This window comes from Alligator sinensis, unplaced genomic scaffold (assembly GCF_000455745.1).
Source record: "Alligator sinensis unplaced genomic scaffold, ASM45574v1 scaffold421_1, whole genome shotgun sequence".
Lineage (NCBI taxonomy): Eukaryota > Metazoa > Chordata > Crocodylia > Alligatoridae > Alligator > Alligator sinensis.
The window spans coordinates 4,085,556-4,108,049 of NW_005841871.1; the positions used below are offsets into that span (position 1 = coordinate 4,085,556).

General features: G+C 43.3%; 1 protein-coding gene across 1 annotated transcript in view; it reads left to right on the forward strand.

Moving 5' to 3' along the window:
* CRMP1 (collapsin response mediator protein 1) overlaps positions 1 to 22,494 on the forward strand; it is a 77,315-nt gene that overhangs the window by 1,051 nt on the left and 53,770 nt on the right. The window contains exon 2 of the mRNA XM_006017026.3: positions 17,010 to 17,098. Within this exon, the coding sequence (XP_006017088.1) occupies positions 17,010 to 17,098 (89 nt within the window). The remainder of the gene's footprint in view (positions 1 to 17,009; positions 17,099 to 22,494) is intronic.

The following is a 22,494-nucleotide window of genomic DNA, read 5'->3' on the forward strand; positions in this document are numbered from 1 at the left end:
GTGAAGACATGGCAGCTTCAGGGTGGGGCCTTACACCTCAGCCAGACCTTGTTCGGGTCAGGGCTGGACACGGGCAGGCCCTTCAGCTCTTCCCCGGGGGCTTTGAGGTTCTGCTAAACCATTCTGGTCCTGGCCACCCTGGGAGCTATCCCCAGGCCTTTAATGCCAACCTGCTCACTGGTGTGGTACAGCCTCCCTGATGCTGAGAGAGGCGGGAGGGACTGGCCAGCAAGGGTCCCTGTCATCAATTTGCTGTAGGACACTGGGCTCCCCCTCGCTGACCCTCTGCCTGTTTTCCATCTACCATTTTTCTCTGTGGGCCTGGCTGTGCCCTGGGAAAGCATACTCAGTACCATGGCAAGGAAGTTTGGCTTGTGGGGCAAAGCCCACAGCAGCAGCCCACCCCCACCCCGTGCACAGATCTGGGGGGCACACGCTCCTCCCTCCCCGCTTGCCCTGGAGTGCACACAGCAGCAGGACCCACCTCCATCCCTGCACCCCCCAAACCAGCCACTCGCGCTTCTGCCCATATCCCATCCTGGCTGGGCCGCGCCTGTCGCACCCCTTCGCTTTTGTGCCCGGGGCGGTCGCTCTGCTGGCCTCCCCCCACTTGCTATGGCACTGAGTGTACAGTACTTGCCACTGTGATTTTTAAACCAGGACACTACCAGATCCTTTTAAGGGTGTCTTGGGGTGCTGCCACACAATATGAGCATTGTTAGGGGGGTAAACACCTACACACAATTCACAAGATGAACCCAGAGATCTCAAATAGGAAGCCATAGTGTGAAAACCATGCTCACCCATTGTGGTCTTTCAGAGGGGTTTTTTTGCAAGAGAAGAATCGGTCCTTTATTCTTCCGCACTCAAAAAAAGAGTGAAAGCTAAGAGCTGTTTTTTTTTCCAAGGGGTGCCTTGAGTCTGACAAGGTTGTGACCCACTGTCATAGCACAGGTAGAAGCTGATGGTTGGAGTCTTACATTTCCTTTGCAGTGACAATACTATGTAAAAGGGTGCCTGGCTGCAGTTAGACATTACTCAGTTTTGAGCAAAAAAAGAAACCAGAAGCATGAAATGGTTTGCCCCTACATTTACAGTGCATTTTAATGTCTTCAGTTCTCACTTTTTCCTAATTTGTGCTGACAAGAGGAAAAGAAGAGCTGGCATGAGAAACAGAATGTGCTAAAGCCTTTCCTAATGAATATTAATTAATCCTACTTTGATTTTTCCTTCCATGACCAAATCAAAGGTGAAAAACAATAACATTGTCCCACATTTAATCTACCTCTTTATTTTAATTTTAAATTTTTTTCTGTCTTCAGAAAAAGCAAATTAAGTAGTTTACTTAGTGCTGGATATTGCTTACTGGACACTTCTGTTCCAAAAGTGCTCCCATCCAAACAATAAATGTTTTTTATCCTTAAATAACCTGTAGTACAGCCCTTAGCAGCAAATGTAGCATAGTGAGTTCCTGGAAGGAAACAATTGGTAAAAGTCCATTGCAGTTTCAAGCCTCCATGGGTTTTATTAAATGTGTGTGAAATCATTGTAAAAGTGTGATACAGAAATCAAATCAAATCATCCCTTTGGGTATGTCTTAACTCTCTCCCCCTGGTCTTTTAGACCTGTTGCTAGCTCTTGTTCTCTTTGCAGACAGTTGGTTTTCAGCATGAGTTGGCCCTCAACCTTATATACCAAAGTTTTTGCTATGGAGTGTCAATACTTCTTTCCAACATGCTTATCTTCCATTCCTTCTGTATCACAACCTCCTATTGAAGTCTGTAGGACTTTTTTGGGTGTACAAGGAAAGTCAGATGACTTCACTCTGTTGTTTGCCATCTTCTGGTAAGGTGGTTGAAATGGGCAATATTCAGTGTATTGTATCCCTTCCTGAGTCCTGCACACCATCAGTGGTTCCAGTTTTTATGTCTGCCTTCATTAATTTCTCTCCCAAGTGTCTCTAAGCCAGTTCTGCTGCTCTAATTGGTCTCTTCTGTCAAGACTTTGCTCATTTTAAACCACTGGAACTTCACCTCCTCTGCAGTGGCCACAAGTGTGTGAAAAGGATTCACTATCTAATATGTATCTCTTTTTTATAAATTTGTTCCTTACTTTTAATATGCTTTATAAAGACATACTGAATGAATCACTAAGGTGGTCATCTGCCTGAACTCCAGAACCACACAGTTATCCTTCTTCTCTGTCTGCTTCCTGTTCATCATCTCAGCTTGGTGTGGTATATCAGTGAAAGGCTTCATGTAGGAGGGTCAAAAAGGCTCATCCATGTCTAGGGAGCCCACTGGGCTAGAGTGGGAAAGACATACATATTTCTCTGATAGGATGTGATTAGCATCATATCTGACTGCCTCAGCTTGAATGACCATGCACCCATTTATTGCTGTGCCAAGTTGAAGCAGCAAAAGTTTGGAGCAGAGGTCAAAGTTGTGCCTTTGAGACACCTTGCACACTGATAGACGTGCAGGTTTCCTCTCTAACTCATGCCACTTTGCATATAGTGCCACAAGTTAGAGTGATCCCCAACCCAACAGATGTCCGTCTATTAGGGGAGGATCGAGCCTGACTGCCTGTCCTGCAATTGGGGCTGGCCTGATGCAGCCTCTCTTCCCCTCCTCCCCCCCAGTTCCAGTGCTCTCTAATGTAGAGTGCCTTAGGGAACCTCTGTCAGTCCCTGTGTCCCTGTGTGTGACTGTGTCTGGGCTTGTGCTGTCTACAGAGGGGAGGGGAGAAGGAAGAGATGGAGGGGGAGCTGCAGGCTGGGATTTGCCTGGCCTGAACTGAAGGACGGGGTGCAGGGGGGCTGTGAGGCAGGGGAGCTCCAGTCCATGTGCCTCCCTCCCCCTCCTTTCTCCCTCCTCCCTTCCTGCAGACAGCACCAGCCCAGTCCCCATTGCACACAGGGATTGCAGAAGTTCCCTAAGGCATTCTACTTTGGAGCACCTTCATTTGATCCCTTATTAGATGAGGGTTAATTTGTTGCATGATCAGCCATTTTTAAATGGACGTGTGTCTGTAGAGCACTTTCAGGGAGCCGGTCGCATGACAAATATCACTTCTATCAGTGTCTCTTAAGTGCTGTACTGCAGTGCCCTTATGACAAAATCCAGCCCTTTTGCTTGTGAGAGTTTTTGAGCAAGGAAATTGCTCTTTCTATGTGAAGTACCTAGTAGACTTCTATGGGTTCTATAAAAAATGACTAAAATTCTCCATGGTGTACTGTAGGGAATGCAAGGGTGTTGTGCCCCAAGTGTGCTCAGTGTGAGCAGAGGCTATGAGCTGATCTACATAAACATAAGTACTTCACATATTCATCTGCATGGTGACAGTAAGTATCAAGGCTTTGATGAGCTCCCTCATTTGCTCTTGAGTGAAGAGTGAAGAATGGGCAGGGGAGGTAGAGAGAATGGAAGGTGTTCAAGAAAAAGTTGATGCACAATGCACAGCATGAAACTAAGACAGACAACTTTTGCGTGACCTTCCTAGGCCATTTCTGGGTATTAGGCAGGGCTCATTTAGCATGGTCTTTGATCTCCTGTGTACGTTCCCTTGCCCATCACCTTTAAACTTGTGTTTATCCATACCAAAGTCTATACCTATACAAGGGTTGGATAACCTGTGGAATGAGTGGCAATGGACGGTCGCTGTGTGTAGCACATGGCAGACTGGGGAGGGGACAGACAGCACAGCATCAGGAGATAGGGTGGCAAGCAGAAAAAAGGCAGCATATCAAGCAGGGGGCACAGGGAAAGAAGCAGAAAGCAGTGCAACAGGACAGGCAGGGAGCACGGGGATGGGAGCAGACTGCAGAACAGATCAGGCAGAGGAAAGGGACTGGAGTGGCTCTTGGGGAGAGTGCAGTGTGGTTAATTTGTAGCATGCCTACCAAAAAGGTTGATTCCCACTGTCCCATACCATGTAGAATGAATCTTCAAATATGCTGGGGAATCTGGGACACTGCCCCAATGCTATGAAGCATTGAAACCCCCTATTGTTTGTAGTTTTATCTTGTATTTCTATAGAGCTTGGTATTTTCCAGGCATGCAAGAAGACTAGGTCCCGGTACAAATGACTTTGCACTTTCAATATTTAAAAGTGTATGGCACATAGTTTACTAGTTATATTTTTAACTGTTGCATTGTGAGTTCAGTTGAGGACAAGCCTAAGGGCAAGGATGTTGAGTGGTGGAGTGGTAGCCATAGGAAGTGAGTATTAAGGAGGAACCTGCACAAGTCAAGGAAACCTAGACGAGGAAAGTGGTTCTTTTGGGAGGAGAGAATGCCAGCTGGAAATATGACCCAGAAAGGCTTGAGGAGAAAAGAAGATGAAGAGACTTAGGACTCAGCTGGACCTGGTAGAGAGTAATCCACAGGTGTGTAGTAGGAGGCAAGGTAAGGTTTAGGTGGGTAGCACTGTGAAACCTTGAAAGTGAAGAGAGGGGTTTGAACTCGGTGAAAAACAAGACAGGAAGGGGAATATGAAAAAGGGGAAGAAGATAACTTTATCTGTAGTGTGTTCATTGTTTGAAATGTGTAGAGTTGAGACGCAGAGAGGCCAGAGAGGGACACATTACAGTAATCCAGGTAAGAGATAATAATGGATTATTCCTGCTGGGGTCACAATCCTCTCAATTGGATCACTGGGGGTCAGGATGGGTAAACTTTCAAATGTGTACACTTTCCCCAGGTCTTAGGTCCTTCCCCTTCTATTTGGCATTTGTAAAACTGCTTAAGGGAGCTTGTGGGCTAAGACAGCAACAGTATGGGAATACTTAACTTGATATCTAATTCTCTGGGCTGCCAAGAACAATCTCTTCCTGAGATTCAAGGCTTTGTCTTCACTGGCAGACATTAGCAATTCACACATCATTGGTCTCGTGCTGGTTCAGGGCTAGACGACACAAGTGTTAAAAGAACCCAGGCCAGGGCTATGCTAACCTTTCTGCTGGAGCTAGTTAGTGTGTATATATTAAGTGCAAGGATCCAAGTGATATCAGGGCTTTGGTGAAACTCAGCTGGCCCAAACTAAACTCCAGGGAAGCTGGAGATGCTGGTAGCAGGTAGGGAAAAAAACTTTAACAAGGACTAGCACCCCTAGCATCCTCTGGGCATGTATACATGTGAATTTACTGCACAGTAATTTACTGTGGTTTTTAAGCCAGTGTTTTTTAGGCTGGCATCTACAGGTGCAGCCATTAAAGTGCAGTAATGCTGTGTGTGGACTGACTCGGGACTAACTTTAGTCCCAAGTCAGTCCACACATACTGTGTTTCTGTGCAGTAAGGCTTCTACATGTATGTTACTGTGTAGTAACCAATAAAGTGTTTATGCCCAAGTCTGTGTAAGTCACCATAGTTATTGCGCAGTACAGGCATGCATGTATAGACATGAACCTGTACTGTGCAGTAGTTTTTGGTGTATAAATGTCCGCATGTAGATGTGCCCTCTGTTACTCCAGTTGTTGCAACTGAGCCTTCCTGTGTATTAGCCTGACAAGATGTTACCTAGGATCGTAGGAGATGTCCTGTTTGTAGTGGGAGTTGTAACACAAGGGCTTGTTTGTGTATGCACAGAAGTTAACAGGCCTCTTCACTGATTTTGTGGGGGGAGGAAGTTGGATCAGGCCCCAAATTTAAGTAAAATCTTTTCCTCAGAGGGGAAGCAGAGTTAGCGAAGTTGGTAACCATATACCATCCTAACCCATCCTCTCTGTGGCTTACTTAAGAGCCACATACAGGACAAAGGGAATGTACAGAGAGTCTGGGAGGTAAGACTTGCCCTCTCCCCTCCTCACCAGTCCATATGCCTTTACTGAGGACAGGTCTGCTAACTGAGTGTGTCACACTTCACAAGATATAGCGCAGGGCATGCTGCTTCTGGGTTGGAATGGCTTCACACTGTCCCCAGCACAAGGTTATATTTAAAGGGATAAATGAATCCTCAAGTAATTTGACATTGAAAAAGCAGTGCAGTTAAGGCTGATCCTGATTTATTAATCAGAGAAGAAGATGATAGCATAATATCCAGACACATTTACTTTAGTTTATTTTCTCTTGTGCCTAACATCTTTGCTGGAATGCTCTTTCCACTCAACCCTTGCAGAGAGTCAAATTCAGACTCTACTGAGATGTACCTACTAACCCCAGATCAAATTTGTCCTTCTGACCTGATGAGGGCTTCCCTATAGTTTTAATACAACTGCTCTTTGATTACATGAACTAGCTCTGCTGGATGACAGCTATTTTATCCCCCTGTGTTTATCACTCCTGGGACTAGCCTCCGAGATTTGGAAAATTCAATTGTAATTGGTGTAATAGAAAAGTGTCACCGAGGAGGTAAATATAACGACACCCAATGGAACAACTTTGATGCTGCATTCCCCAGTCCTTACTCAAATGAAACTCTCAATGTGCTGTTCTGCCAGAATATGGGGTGTAGTATGCCTGCGGTATTGATATTTGAAAAACAATAAAATGTGGTATCTATTTTGAAGAAATCCCCATGTGTTTTGCTTGTACAGAATAACCTTTTTTTTAGTCTCTATGAGAAAGGAATGAAATTGGTAGATTAATAGAAAGGTAGGCCTCCAAAGCAGAAAAAATGAGTATCAGATCTTTAATTGAATAAACATGAATGAACACATTGGCTTTGCACCAGTTTAAGATGTGGCTATATTCCACAGACTCTTTCATAAATGAATTACTGTGTATAGGAATACATTTGTTAGGAGAATAAACTTAAAAGCTTTTGGGCAGGGGACTCCATTAGTATGCTATCAGAAATGATGCCTCAAGGAGAATGATTTACAAGTGACACCCTTTGTTGATTCAGTTTGTGCACTAGCTATGGAAATATTTCCTATAGAGATTAACCTGGGCATGAGGATTCTGAAGAGGGAAGAAAGCTGATTAAGAACAGACCTTTTCAAACAGACAGAGCTGTATGGAATCCCATGTAGAGACTTTCTTTTACCCTTTTGAGAAGGACTTTTCACACACATGCTTGGGAAGGAGATGGTTCTACTTTTGCCTCTAACTTTCTTTTAAAAAACACTCCTTTTTGTCAGTGCTTTGCTAAAACCAAAATAGCTTAAATATTTTGTAATTTGTCTGGTTATGGATCTGACTGCTTCCATTAAAAAGCTCATCTGTGAATTGTGTATAAAGGAATTAACTTTCCAGGGGGAGATTTTTCAAAGGCATAAAGGAACATTGGGCATCTTACTTTTATTGCCTTTCAGTGGAAAGTGGCCTTTGAAATCCTCCATACCATCATAGATTCATAGATGTTAGGGTCGGAAGGGACCTCAACAGATCATCGAGTCCGACCCCCTGCATAGGCAGGAAAGAGTGCTGGGTCTAGATGACCCCAGCTAGATACTCATCTAACCTCCTCTTGAAGACCCCCAGGGTAGGGGAGAGCACCACCTCCCTTGGGAGCCCGTTCCAGAATTCAGGATGTTTTGTTGCTGGGATTCTGTTAGTCAAAGAGAATACAAGTATCAGCCTATGGCTTTTAAACCTTCTCTTTCAAACAGAGCCATGTCTTCTCACACACTCTAGGGCATTTTATAAGGCCTAGCAGCGGGGTGTACTCACTCTGAAATGACTCAGTATTCCAGCATAGTTTAACACCTTCAGTTTTATCGCATTAAGCCCAGCATCTTTTACATAACACATCTTTATGAACAGCATATAGAAATACAGGTGGATTTGGAACATAAGAGACCATGTCTGATGGCTCCTTGGAGCAAGATGCATAGTCCTCTCCAAACCCATGTGCTACCCTAGGTTTGGGTGCAAACTCTCATTATCAGTTGTGGAGCTTTGAGAACTCTGGTGAGTGACTAAAAGTCAAATTTGTTGCTGTCTTAATTCCACTCTAGTCAATAGAATTACATAAGGGAAAATTGTCTCTGAAGGTGGTTTCTTCACCTTTAAGGCCTAGACCTTCTGGGTGGTAGAGTTCAAAAGCCTTTATCAATTAATAGTGGTTGCAGTTTGAACAAGAGTTAAAGACTGAATCCAAGAATGAAGTGGTGCCTGGACACACTTTCACTGTGCTGGCTTGATTTAGTTTTGTTTTGCTGATATTGTTGTCATCCAGCTAATGCAATTGTAGTTAATTAAAAAGGCATGATTGGCTCAATTGGTACCAGGAGACATAAAGCTTCAGGATGAGTGCCACTCATGGAACAAAGGTAAAAACAAAGATGTGCTATTCTTTTAGGAACTATTATTTTATTAAAATAAGCATTTTACAATTTCCTTAGATTTTTCTTTTGCCTGGAATGGCATAGGCATATTCTTTCAATAGTTTTAACCCTCTTCATTTTATATATGAATTTGGCATCCCTGTTACAGAGTATGGGTGTGGCTTCATAAAAGGGAAGTGCATGTGTGGTTGTGATAGAATGAATAAAGTAGACAAAATGTGTGTCACTTCACAATGATTTACAGTCATATTATTTTCATTGGACATGGTAAATTAACTGGCCAGGATCATAATCAATTGATGCATTTCATGGCAGGGAACAGCATTATAATTTATGTCGACATCCTATTTTTCAGCAATCTCTGTCCAGACTGAGAATCTATATCCATATTCTGTTGTGTAATGCTTCTAAAAGGCAGTTACCTAAAGCTCAGAGCACAAGAGGGCTAGGAGGAAAACTAGTAATTTTCAACTGTCCTATATATGGATAAACCATAACACTTGAATATGGGTTCAGAATAACTCTGGGTTGGCTGGTGAACCAAGCTTTTAGAACTGTAGGGACTCTTAGCAAAATTCAGGGCTAGATCTGAGTTTCCATTCCTAATAGGGGCCTTTTCTCAGCTCTACCAGGCATTTTATTATTGGTTGATACAAGACAATATATTTCCATACTTTAAAAGAGCTGCAGAGGGATGAGCCAAAGTTTTAATAAAGGATATATGTGCAAAAAACATGGGTTCCTCAGACTCCATAAGCTTTATGTATTTCCTGCTACAATGCAGACAATAGTAGTGTCTGGGTGAGAGCTGCTGTCTCTTGCAGCAGAAAGCCCCGCCTCCTGCAGTGAATGATGCTGAGTTTGTGGCCTATCCTTCTGGTGCCATGAGAATTGCTGTGATGTCACAGACTAAGCTGCTTTGCTGCTAGATTAAGCAGGAGGACTCTGGCTGTGATTAGCAGAAATCACCAGGAAAACCATGCAAAGCACCTGAAAGTAGATTTCTGTACATAGTAGGTGCTGTATCATATCCAGCAGGGAGCTCTGCTGTGAAGAAATGGAAAGCTTAGTGCTGAGAAAATGGAATTGCTGTAAAATCAGCACTGCTTGGTGCTGATTCTGTGTCACACCCTCACCTAAAACCCATTTTTGCAGACAGCATTGCATTGCTGTGATTGTTATACCACCGATGTCTTGGTGAGGAGTGGAAGATAAATATTTTGGGTCAAATTCTCCTCTTGACTACACCATAAGTGCACTGACTTCAGTGGAGCTAGTCCACAGCTATGGTATGAAAAGTGTATTTAGTTTTTTTGTTAATGCTGATACAATGCCAATATTGCTCTGATATCATTTTAGACTTCTCTTTTTCTTCCTTAATTGTAGCATTTCCTCAGGATCTTGCTGCTTTTTACCTCCCAGCTGTTGCAGGGGGCTTCTTTCTCTTCCTTTCTTGTTCCTTGTAGTTCCAAGGGAAAAGCTCATATGCATCTTGTTTTTTGGCATCCCAGGAAAAGCCTCATATACACAGCCTCTTGCTAATTTTCTCTGTGCAGACTCATGTGTCTGGAATATTTTTTTTTCTCATTTTGCCTAAAGCAGAGGTTATGTAGGGCTCTGACACGCTCCTCGCTCTGAGACCATGTCTATGTTGTGTCAGATAGTGCTATAGACCAGGTTGTGAAAATAAACCCTGATTACCTGTTCTTGCTCCATGTCCTCCATATGCTGAAGAATATCATGTGCCCAAGGCATGCCCAGCACCAGTTTCAATTTTGGGTACTTTCATGAGAGGGGTGTTGTTGAATTGAAGCCATTTAAATACAATATTTTCCTGGCATCCGGTACATGCAGAATTAGAGCAAGCGGGCTCCTTATTGTCAAGATACTTAAGCACTTCAATAGATGACCTAGGGAGGTTATGGAGTTTCTGTCCTGTGCTGTCTACTGTGGTAGTGGCCAAAAGTTGGCCTCAAGATGTAAGCCCCATATTATTATCCACTTTACAAACAAGAGACATGTCTGTAATTATATTGGCCCTTTAAGAGGCTTTGGCTAAACCAGGGCTATCCAACTAGCTGCTCAAGGACTGAAGGTGGGGGTTAAACTGCAGTCGCAGCCTCCAAGTCTGGGCACTGTTTCCCTCCCAAAACTCTCCTGCTGCTATCAGTCTATCTGGGTTTGCCCTACCTTTTTCAGCTTCAACTGCCTGTCTAAGACCCTGGAGTTGGGGTGGGGTGGGGTGGCTTATAGGGTGAGAGATCGTGTGGCTAGGTGATTTGGGGGACCTGGGATGCTGGTGCAGCGTGTCAAGGTCAGGGGAGGCATGCAGCACTGTGAGGCAGGGGAATGGTGCAGCGCAGTGGGAGTAGGCCATGTGGCCCCTGCTGCCCCTCCAGGCACTCAGAAGTTAAACAGCCCTGGCCTAATCTAATGTTAGCCCTGGTCTAGTCTAATGTTACCAGGATTTTTGGGTAGAGATAGCTGTGGGTTAGCAGCAGGGTTCCAAGTAGCTGTGTAATAGGGTTGTCTCCCAATTATATCCCTCTCCGTTAGTTTTTTTGTATTAATAAAGTTGACCCTGTTTCTGACATCTGACTATGGCTCCTCTGCTTAACCGACAAATAACACAACACCCTGCCCCTAAGACTTCACAGCTGTGAGAGAGGCAAAGGTAGATGAAGAGAGAACAAGCAGAATATGGCATAGCAGGCAAGTGGCAAGATGATCAAAATGCCATGTATTTTTAGTTGGGTTTGTGGCCCTGGTTCATCAAAGCACTTCAGCCTATATTTAACTTTAAGCACATGCTAAACAGGGATGGATTATTCATAAAGTGATCAGGTTTTTTCATAATAGTGTATATAGGGTTAAAATACATTAACAGTAGTTTTAATAAATGATCACTTGTTATAGTATCTAGGAAGTCACCTGTTTCCTTATAGTCATGGCTTGTAACAATCTGTAACACCTTCTCCAGAGATACCTAACCACAGTGACTTGGAAAAGTTCCAGCAAGATATTTTTCAACAGGGTTTGCTGAATCACTGAAATCGAAACATTTTACAGAGATGGTGAAAATGTTTATGGCATTCCCATGGAAATCGCACAGGTTTTCCTCACAAACCTGCATGCTTCTCCCTTGGCAGGACACGTGCTAGGCAGCTGGGAAACCCAGACTTCTGGCATCTCGGCAACGTAGCCTCTCATAGCTTCCAGGGCAGTAGCATAACTTGGAGGTTGGAGTAAGGGAGACAAGCAGGACATCAGTCCTGGGTGCCAATTCAGCTGGGGTGTCCATTGTACCTTATCTGGCACAACTGTGGCAGCCCCTGAACATGGAGGCAAGCAAGCACTCTCTTCCCTCACTTCCACCCTCCCCACCACCTGCAATGCCCAGGGTGTCAACATTTCAATTTACAGTTCTGCTTATAGGATCCATAGCTCTGGGCATCCTCACCATATGGGCTCTCTCGGATTCCAGGCCCATTCTTTCTTACACAGCTTTCACAAATGTTTTGTTTTCATTCCACATGGAAATGAAACTAAAAGTCAGAATATTGAAATCCCTTGTGAAACCAAGTTACTTTGCTCCTCCCAGTTCTTCTTAAGACTCCACAGCACATGCTGCAGTGGTAATCATTCAGTAACCTTATGAACAGAGTTGATATAAGGTGTAACCCACATGTTTAAGCGCTTTGCTGAAACAAGGCCCATAGAGTTTTTTAGATGACTACGTCATATACCCTTGTAATTTAAAAAAAATGTGTCCTTGCCTATCTCTCTTGGGTTATATTCTTGCCTACATTCTCCATGTCTATTAATAAGTGCCCTATCCTCTTCTATTGTTTGTATTTATGGCTTATTTGTAAAGAAAAATGTAAAACATCTTGATGCATGTCGAGCTTTTCTGACTCAGACGTGAGGTTTACACATTTTGGTAACATTCCCTCCCAAATAAATGAGATACTCTCTCTCTAGCTGAACAATATTCATGTTTAGAAAGATAATTGAATGAGCTTAAAAAGAACTCACAAGATAGTGGTTTCTGCAGCTCAGCAGTCACAGTAGTAAATCATTGTGGTGAGGAGGTAGGACTGCCAGCAGTGTCAAAATAAATCATTACCTTTCACACTGCTGATTGAAAAATGCTGCAATTACAACTGACAATAGAGAGCCTGGAAAAAAAAAGCTGTGATCAGCAAGGCAAATTCTAGGATGGGGATGTGCATCCTCTTTCTTCCTTCATTGCAAAACATTACCAGCATCTGAGACTGGCCCCATGGGGAGTATATTTCATTGTGGTTCTGAACCTTGATTTTACCCTAGAGCCCCTTGTATACTTCGTTATATCGAAAGCCTCAAACCTGTGTGTGGTTTCTTTCCTTATGTATTATATTGGACATATATTTATTTAAAGGTACCACAGCTAGATGATAATCTCTCTATTGTTTGGACTGAAATACAGAACTGAATAGAGCCCTGAAACTGCAGCGCACCTAAACACAAACTGAACTCTAAGCACATACTTAAAGATAGAAATGTAGTTAACTTTTTGCTGAATAGGAACACTATAATACTGCTTGTGTTTTGTATTGCTGTTTATCAGTGAATCTTAAAGCACTTTATAGAAGAGGTTGATATCATTGTTTGTTCAGATGAGGGAACATAAAGATGCTCTTATTTTCTGAATTGGGTATTTAGGCTTGTGCATAACTAAAGGCATATGAGTATTCCTGAGCTTAATTCTTTGCAAGTCTGGAGTCACGAGCTAGGTGAGTAATGCAGGACAAAGAGAGTATTCTTATTTATCATTTGGGAAATTGAACATATAATTTGTAATTAATAATGCACTCAGTACTTCAGCCTCCCTTTGTACTCGACTTCTTCAGTCTCATTGACTGTTCATAATTATTTGGCTAACATCTTTACAAATGCAGTATGCACCAAGCCAGGGGCCAGTAACCTATGGACCCATGGACCAGATTTGGCTTGCAGAACCTCTGGATCCAGCCCAAAGATGTGTGGCTTTGTGGGAATGAATACTTCCTGCAAGCACTCTCTTTGTGCCATGGGGGGACACAAGTAGCAGCAGCAGAAGGGTCCTAGTGCCCATTTTCCTGCCTCTAACCCAAGGTGGGGCATTCTGGCCTGCAGCCAGATGTGGTCAGATGTGTCAAATCATTTTATTTCTGTTCCCTGGTTGGGTGGATGGTACTGGCACCTCCAAACTGACCCTTTGAAGGTGAGAATTTAAATGTTGATTTCCGGAAATATTGCTACATGCAGCTTTGAAATATGCTTTCTGTACATATTTTATGCCAGCACAATGCAATTATTTGACAGATTCATTCAATATTTGAATAGTTCTACAGAGAACATATTTTTGGCATTTTTAGCTCAGTTCTAATATTGAAAATTTGCAGTGCAAAATGCTGACTGATTCTCTTTGTTCACATTGTTCTGTAGAGAACGATGATCCAAACAGCCCAGAAACCACAGACCAGTATAGCTTCCCCTTCCCTTAGACATAAATTACTATTCCTAAATATTTACACAAACAGCTGGACAGGCCTTTTAGCAATTTAGCTTCCATTATTTTTAAAATAGGTCTTAGCAAGCATTTTAGGTTTTTTATTAAAAGGCTTAAGCTACCTCCTTAACTATTACACACACACAGTTTTTAAATGTACACATTCTCCTGAAAGAGTCAAAATCCAAACTGTGCTGCATTCTGCCATGGCATCAGGGCCAGAACCTGACTTTCAACACATTTATTTTCACTGTGGAGGCCAAGGAAATACATAAAGAGTGAATTAGACTTTAAAAATTTCTTGCAGTGTGTGTGAGTGTAAATCTAAAGCTCATTAAGAGCTAGATTTCATTCTTTCCTCTGCCCACAGTAACTTGCAGTCGCATGTTCTGTACATCCCAGGGGATGCTGCACTGTGGGTTTATTTTCTACTGTCTTCTTGATATTCTGGCAGGGATCCAACATAGCAAATGCATATGGTCCATGCTGCAGCACACCCCTCCTCTTTGTAATTAATCTGAAGATTGTATGGTATTGTGTTCCTGGCTCTCACTGATATTTATGAATCAGTTTTAGACCTTTTTCCTTGCCCTTCATAGGAAACTTAATTGTCCCCTGGTGTTTACATGGTAACAAGCTCTCTCTGTTCATTCCCTTGCACTTCCCTCCTTGAATCCTGACCCTTACTAAGCAGTAGATTTACACAAAAATGGGGAAGTAAAGTAATTGGCCCTTTTCAGACAGCTAATTATCAATCTTTTTCCCCATGAAAATAAACTAGTCCGCTTCACTCTTGGCTCTGAAGCACAAGCACTACACATCTGTATGCGGGGTGACCAGTGTTTGGCCTGCAGCAGTACACATGGCAGTTGAGCTAAACCCAGTCCTGGAGACTGAAGGCCAGTGCCTGAGAAGGGACTAAGGCACCTAAAACAGTTCTTAGACAGACTTTAGGGGCACTTACACACATGCAGGGAGTTTGCTCTGACATGCTGGGAATCCGACTCAATTAATTGAGTCTGCCGGATCATATAAATTGACGTGCTCTGGCAGCTCCACGTGTATCAGTGGTGCAGCATGTCTCCGTGCTGAGAAAATGGCAGCAGCTCACTTTGAAATAAAACACGTTCAATGTGCTTTAGTTCAAAGAACCCCCCTGCCGTTTTCTCAGAGCGAGGATGCTCTGCATCACTGATGCACGTCATGGGCGGGCATTTTTAATTAGTATGGCTTGTTAATTAAAAGAGCCCGGCACCACATCAGAAACGCATGTAAAAATGCCCTAGATGCCCAGATCCAAAATTCCCCACTCCTAACCCTGGAGGTGCCTAAATTCACTTGGCCTGTGCCTTTTTAGCTCAAGGTTTCTTGGATTAGCCCAAAGTTCTTCCTTTTTCCGTGCCCAGGACTGCTTCACTTGGAACAGCTGCATCTAGCTCCTGCCTAAGCCCCATTTGGATGTGGAAACTAGGAAGAATAGTGCCTGAAGAGCCTGATACGCCTACACATGCTCTGAGTATGCCTGGTCAGTGCTGACAGTTTTGAGCGTAACATAAAACACAATAGCCACTTTCATTCAAAAACCCAGGCAGAGGAGGTGGTACCCACCTTTGCCATAAAGGCCTAGGGTGCCTGTACATGAGCGCGAAGCCTGCTCTGACACACTGTAATTACAGCACATCAGAGCAGACTTGATTAATCTGTAATTACCACACTCCAGCACCACCCACATCTCGTGTATCAGTATCCCCATGCTTCAATATGGCAGCAGGAGTGCTTTAAATCAAGCTCGTTGAATTAGCTTTAGTTCGAGCACCCCTGCCACCATTTTGAAACTCAAGGACGCTGATACACAAGATGCTGAGTTGCTCTAATTAGAACAGCTCTCAGAGCCATGCCTGGGGGGCATGAATCAGGGCGACTGCCCTGGTTCCAACGGAGCCAGGCAGAGTGGCCCCGGTGACTCTGCACTGCCACCAGCCACTCGGCACCTCACTCCTCCTTCCCCACTGCCAAATCTGCCGCCAAATCCAGCACATCCGGCCACTTGGCATCCCCCCGCTTGCTGCTGAATGCACCGCTGGCTTCCTCATGTCCAGGGACGGGGCCCGGCACCCTTCTTGGGTTGTCTCTGCTAGCAAGTTGTAGCCTGTTTTGGGTCAGGGCCTCCACTACCCGTCCTGTTGAGGCTGGGTCACTGTATAGCAAAGAACACATAATTCATGGGGTCAGAGGAGGAGCAAACAAGGAACAGCCTGACTCTAGTCTAGGAAATGAGTAGGGCATTCAGATGTGCAGGGGGAGTCATGGGTTCTGGTCCCTGTTCCCTTGACTCTTTCAGGAATTTTATGTTAAGAACATAAATAGTATCTTACTGGCTTGGACCATGGTCTGTGTAGCCCAGTACGCTGTCTGACAGTGGCAAGTAGTAGATTCTTTAGAGGGAGTGTATGTACAAAACAAATCTAGTGTGTGTACAAAGCATAGCCATTCCTGTCCTACCCTCCCTGGCATCAGTAGTTCAGGATCTCAGCAGATGCATCCCTGACTGTTCTCTTTAATAGCTCCCAGTGGACCTGTCCTGCATGAATTTGTTCAGTCCTTTTTGGAACCTAGTTATATTGTCTACCTCTACAACCTCCTGTGTCAGAGTCCCAGCAAATTAACTACATGCTATATAAAAAAGTACTCCCTCCCCCTTTTTTCAAAACTTGTTTCCCGATCATTTCAGTGCCCCCTAATCGTTGTATTCTGGGACTTGGTGAATAACAGTTCCCTGTTCACTTTAAAAAATCATGAACGGTGATGATAGACTTCTGTCATGTTGACCTTTGACCTTCTCCTTTTTTGAACTGAAGAGTCCCAGCCTTTTCAGACTCTCCTGGTATGGAAGCTGCTCATACTTCTGAACATTTTTGTTGCTCTTGTCTGTACCTTTAAAATAGAAATAATCATAGGAGCAGTAACTTGGGAGGAGCAATATAATAAATATATAGTGTAAAGCGTTCATCTTGACAGTGTTATTTTGATTTGATTCTTGAGGCTCAAACTCATAGCTCAGAAAATGCAGGTGTATTAGGAGACATGATACCATGATACCTCAACTCGGTAAACTGAGTGGTCCTGGGACTTGTATTGTCACTTGGTCCATTTTATGAAAGTTGGGCATATGGTATTTGATTTAATCGTTTCATTTTTATGTACATTTTTTGTTTGTGTCATAAATGTTTCTTCCTTTTTTCCTCAGAGTGATCGACTACTTATTAAAGGTGGAAGAATTATCAATGATGACCACTCCTTCTATGCAGACATATACCTGGAAGATGGACTTATAAAGTTGGTTTTTAAAATACTGCACTGTTTGCATGCATATTAATCATATTGATACAATTTCTTTGTGACAATATTATTGGGTCCTGCAACATGCACATTGATCTGGACTCGTATTCATAGTGCGTTTATTATATAATTTTGATTTGCACTTTCACTAGCAAGTAGAGGATTCCTTCAGTCATTGTGCCTTGAAGTTCCTGTACCCCCTAGTGGGTCCATTCCTAGTTACTTGTGACAGTCTATGTTAGTTTTTGTAGTGCAGGTAACAACTTAAACCCAGGCAAGGTAGTAATGACATGTAATGCAAAAAATTCCAGGTAAGGATGATGAATAGTGGCTAGCTCAGCATACAGCAGGAGACTTCTTACTGCTGTTTTTTTCAGGGGCACTTGCTGGTATTGGTGACATTTTGTACTGTTTATGGATACATAAGCACTTTCCCCTCATGCTGAACCCCTAGTGTGTCTGATGGCTCTAGCCATGCATGTATGCCACTGCTTGTACTACTTTCAGACCACCATTAGGTATATTATGCATAGACTTTGGAATGCTTTTTCTGTCTTTTTTTGTACACAGGTATTTAGTGATGGACAAGGTTTGATCTTACATCTTCTGTTAAATTAACAGAGACAGCCTACAAGAAATTAAGGAAGCAAACCATAGGAGCTATATATAAAAAATCTCTTTGAATATATTGCTTCCAAAGTACAGGCTTTTGATAGCCTTAGTGAGAGTCAGGCAGTTGAGGTACATGGTAGTTTAGCCAGTGCTCTCATTCTCACTCTGGACCTTATCAGAACAGAGATACATCTATGCATGTTTAATTGGAGATGTTTATAAATGTTATGACGTGCATATCTAGCTAATTATTATTACTGTTATTATTTAGATTTATATCCCACCCTATCCAGAAAGGCTCAAAGCAGCTTACTATAACAGACAACTAACTCACAAGGTCCAACTCTTTGGCTCCATTATACTTTTAAAATGAAACTGTAATTTTTGGATCGCAAAAATTTTTTCTGTAAAACTTGCATGAAATAGGACATGGATACATTAAGGAGGCAGATGCTCTTTCAGAAGCAATGTCAAAACATACTTGTAGTCAAAGAGTAGAGGACCACAAAATATTTTTCATTTTATAGACCATATTTATTAAAAGACAAGGTTTTTTTTTTTTGTTTTTTTTTTTTTTTTTACCAATTCGTATTGGGAAACTAGCCCCTCACCTTACATCCACATGCAAGAAAAGTTCATTAAATACACTGTCTGTCTTTAAACTTGTGCTAAAAGCAGCATGTGCTCAGTAATGGAAGCAAACTATGAAGTTGGTTAAATGCAGCCAAAACCAAGCATGACTATGAAACACATGGCCTATACTGGGCAAACATACTGATGGGAACCTTTTTTATTACTACAAAACAACTAAAAGAAACTACATTAACACAAAACTTGACCCCCCCCCCCTTACAACAATACCTTATTCTTATTACCCCTGTTCCACTATTAACACACTAACCTCTCACAATCCACCCCCAACCCAGGAGGAAGCAACAGCTTTCATTCCTTCACTTGGTCCTTTTGGAAGACACACTGTCATTCTTCTTTCCTCCATCTCTTCTCTGCCTTCTCCTTTCCCATGTCATCCACATCTTGATCCACATAGTATTTCAATTCATATATTGATAAATCCAAATGTTCTCTTCTGGTGAAAGCCAGTCCCTTGACCAACAGTAGGTTTCTCACCTTCCATATCACTACTGTCTCATAGAGTAGTATGGTTCTCAGGCTCCTTGTCTCAGTCCTTTGGGCATTAACCCATACAACACAATTTCATTTGTTAACTCAGTTCAGATTAATGACCCTCAAAAATGATGCACCCTTGCCTCCCATACCCCTTGTACAAAAGAACAGTCCTAAGATACATGCAATACAGATTCTTCAGCTCCACATCCCTCTCCCGGGCACACCGCCAATTTTACCAATCCCCACTATGCTGAATGCCCCTCACAGGAAGAATATTCCATATCATCATCCATATGATAGCTGTACATTCCCCTTTCAGTCTATTATCAGTCACCTCTTTCCACACATTTGTCATCTGTCCTTCTGTCAGATCCCCAACTATTGTTATCATGTCTTTCTTATCATATTAGTCACCTTCTTATGGTCTTCCAAGCACTCTAATCCCACTTCCATTGGTTTATTTACCTTTTTAAAAACTCTCTGTTTTCACATAGTGGGCCAGTGGCTGCCATACCCGTGGTTTTTTTCCAATCTCCCCTGTACATGCCCTGTCTTCTTAATGTTCTTGCTGCCAGGTAATGACAGAAACATACAGGCTTCCCCCCCCCCCCCCCCATTCCCTCTTTACAGAACATATTTATAAAATAAGTATACAAAAAACTTTCCAAATCTGGCACTCCCAAACTTCCTAACTCCCTAGCTTTGTATAGCTACGTTCTGGCTACCCTTTCTCTTTTATGTATCCAAAAAAAAATCTGCCTCTGTACCCTCCTTATCTGCTATCCCTGTGTAAAGGATGGTCAGCAAGTGTACTGTTTTCACTGCAGCCACTTTACCCTGGAAAGATAACATTTGACCACTCCACAGTCCCAAGATATGCCTCACCTTACCTCTAACTTCTCTCACATCTTTATTCCTTTCCTTTCAGCATCCATTGGGGTTCCCAAGATATACCCTCTACCACCCGCAGCCTGAACTGCTGTAAATTCTCCCAATTCCCCACACCCATCAACATACTGTTAATTTTATTTAATTCTGCCCCTGACACTTCACCATAGTCCTCGGTATGCTTCAATACCTCCTCAATTGATATGTTGCCCTGAGCCACTATGTTCACATCATCCACATATAATGTACATTTAACTTATCCTCCTCCTGGTGCCATCTTACTGCATATCAGCTTATCATCACAAATTCTCTGCGCCATCATGCACACAAAAAGATTGGGATATAGTTGGCATCCCTGTTTTACCCGCTTGTATGAGGAATGCTTTACTTAAGTAACTATTCACCAGTACTCAACTTCCTAATTTACTGTATAACATATACGGTTTTTTTCCAGGTCTAAATTCATTATTACTATGTTTCTTTTCCTCTTACACATCCGATATGACATTTCCCATTAACCACAGGGTCTGGGATATCCTCCTCTTAGGGGTGGCACATGTTTGTTCTTTTTGTATCACATCTGCACAAAAGTCATGTACTGTATTCTTTTGGCCAGTACTTTTGCCAACAATTTTTAGTCTACATTTAAAAGGAATATTGGCCTCCAGTTGCTTAACTCATCTTCCTTTCCCTTCTTGAATATCAAAGTTACCATGCCTTCTGCAAACTCTTCCCCTATCTCCCCATCCCCCATTATTTCCTTGTATGTCTCTATTATATCTGTCCCCAGCCATTGCCAAAGATTTTCATAGAATTCCACTGGATGTCTGTCTCTTCCCAGCGCCTTCCCTCTCTTGCAAGCTTTTAAGCAGTCTTCTACCTCCCTCATACTTCTACTCCAGATTTTCTTTCTTTCCATCCTCTATTCTTTCTTTTATCCCCTAAAGGAACACCTTATTTTTTTTCTATCCATTTCTCTTCTTTTGTAAAGTTTTTTATAAATCTCTGCCATCGTGTCCAACATCTTCACCCTCTTTTTCACTTGGATTCCTTTTTCAGTTCTCATGGCTTTCAGTTCCTTCCTTCTTTTCTTCCATTTCACTGAAAAATATTTACACCATCCTTCCCTCTTCCATTTAAGGAGCTCTAGTCAGAAAGATTTTTTCATTCATTTCCTCTTGAACCGTTCTTCAGTCCATTGCTTTATGTCTTCCAGTTCTTCTTTCACTCATACTCCTCTTACCACCTCCTTTAATAATTCCTGCTTTGTTGGCTGTAGTTCTTCTAGCTCTTCCACCCTGTTCTTCATTTCTCTTTGACCAATATTTATGAAAAATTCTCTTGTTCTTCTCTGGATTATTGTCCATCCCTCCCAGATGCTTTTGTAGTATCTCTTCAGCATCCTCCTTATACCAGAGGTGGGCAGAATAGCAGATCCAGGCAGTGGCCAGACTCCGTTTCCCAGCAGCCCCTGCCCACGTTGCTGCAGCCGGTTTCCATGGAGACCCCAGCAGTGGTGGGGCCATGACAGTGTGGGACCAGGGTTTCCATGGAGACCAGCCCCAGCAGCACTGGCAGGGCACACAGCTGGGTGGGGAGCTCCTCTGGGGCCAGGGCTGGGATCTTGCTGCAGTGACACTGTGGTCTGGATCTGGGCCTGAGCCATGATCTGCTCACGCCTGCCTGGAGCAGGGCAAATCAGGGGGTGCAGATTGGGGCAACCGCCCTGGGCCCCATGCTTCGGGGGGCCCCACAGAGCTGGGTGGAGAGGCTGCGGCTGCCGCATTTGAAGTTTAGCCCACCCGCCAGCCCAGCGGGTTGGACGGCTCTTTGGCTGCTCCGGCCGGCAGTTCTGGCCGCCACCCGTCCTGTCGTGTCTGGTGTGCCAGGGCTTTCACTCCCCACAGTAAGTGTGCCATGGGACGGGGAGGGGGGCCCCACACAGGCTGCTTTGCCCCAAGCCCTGCACCCTGCTGGGATCGTCTCTGCTGCCAGCACTGCTGGGGCCATATCCCTGGAAACTGTGGTCCCAGGCTGTCACAGCCCTGCCACTGCTGGGGTCTCCATGGACACCAGCCGCAGCAATGCAGTTATGGGCTGCTGAGAAATGGAGTCCACTGCGGGCCTGATCTGGCCCATGGACTGGACTTTGCCTTCCCTGCCTTATACGGTTCTACATATTCTTGGCAAGTCTCCTCATCGTGTAATAACTGAACATTTAACTTCCACATCCCTTTCCATACTCACTTCCGTTCTCAACATCTGGTGATCGCTGAAGGTCATGTCTACAATCTCCTTTTTAATCCCTAGCCCATTTGACGTTAATACAAAATCAATCCTCAACACCTGTGTCCTACTTGGTTTCATCCTTGTAATGACCTTTTCATTGGCCCATACATCTTTTAGGCCTCCTTCTCTTATTATATTAATCAGTACTTTTGATGAGCTGTCTATGATGCCCCCTCTCCATTCCCTTTCCTATACCCCTCCTTGATAATGCAGTTGAAATCCCACATCAGAATTTGCAGTGGGAATCCCTCAACTCTGCCTACATGCACCTCTGATTTCTTAAACAGAGTGATCCTTCCTTCTCTTTCAGTGTATATATTAAAAATCTTTAACACTTTCTTTTCAAACTCTACCACCATCCATTGCAGTTTCCCTTCCACAGTCACTTGCACTTGCTGCACTTCCACTTCCTAACTCTTGAGCAAAATCACAACTCCAGCCACTTTGCTTACATCCAATCCCACCCACCACAATAG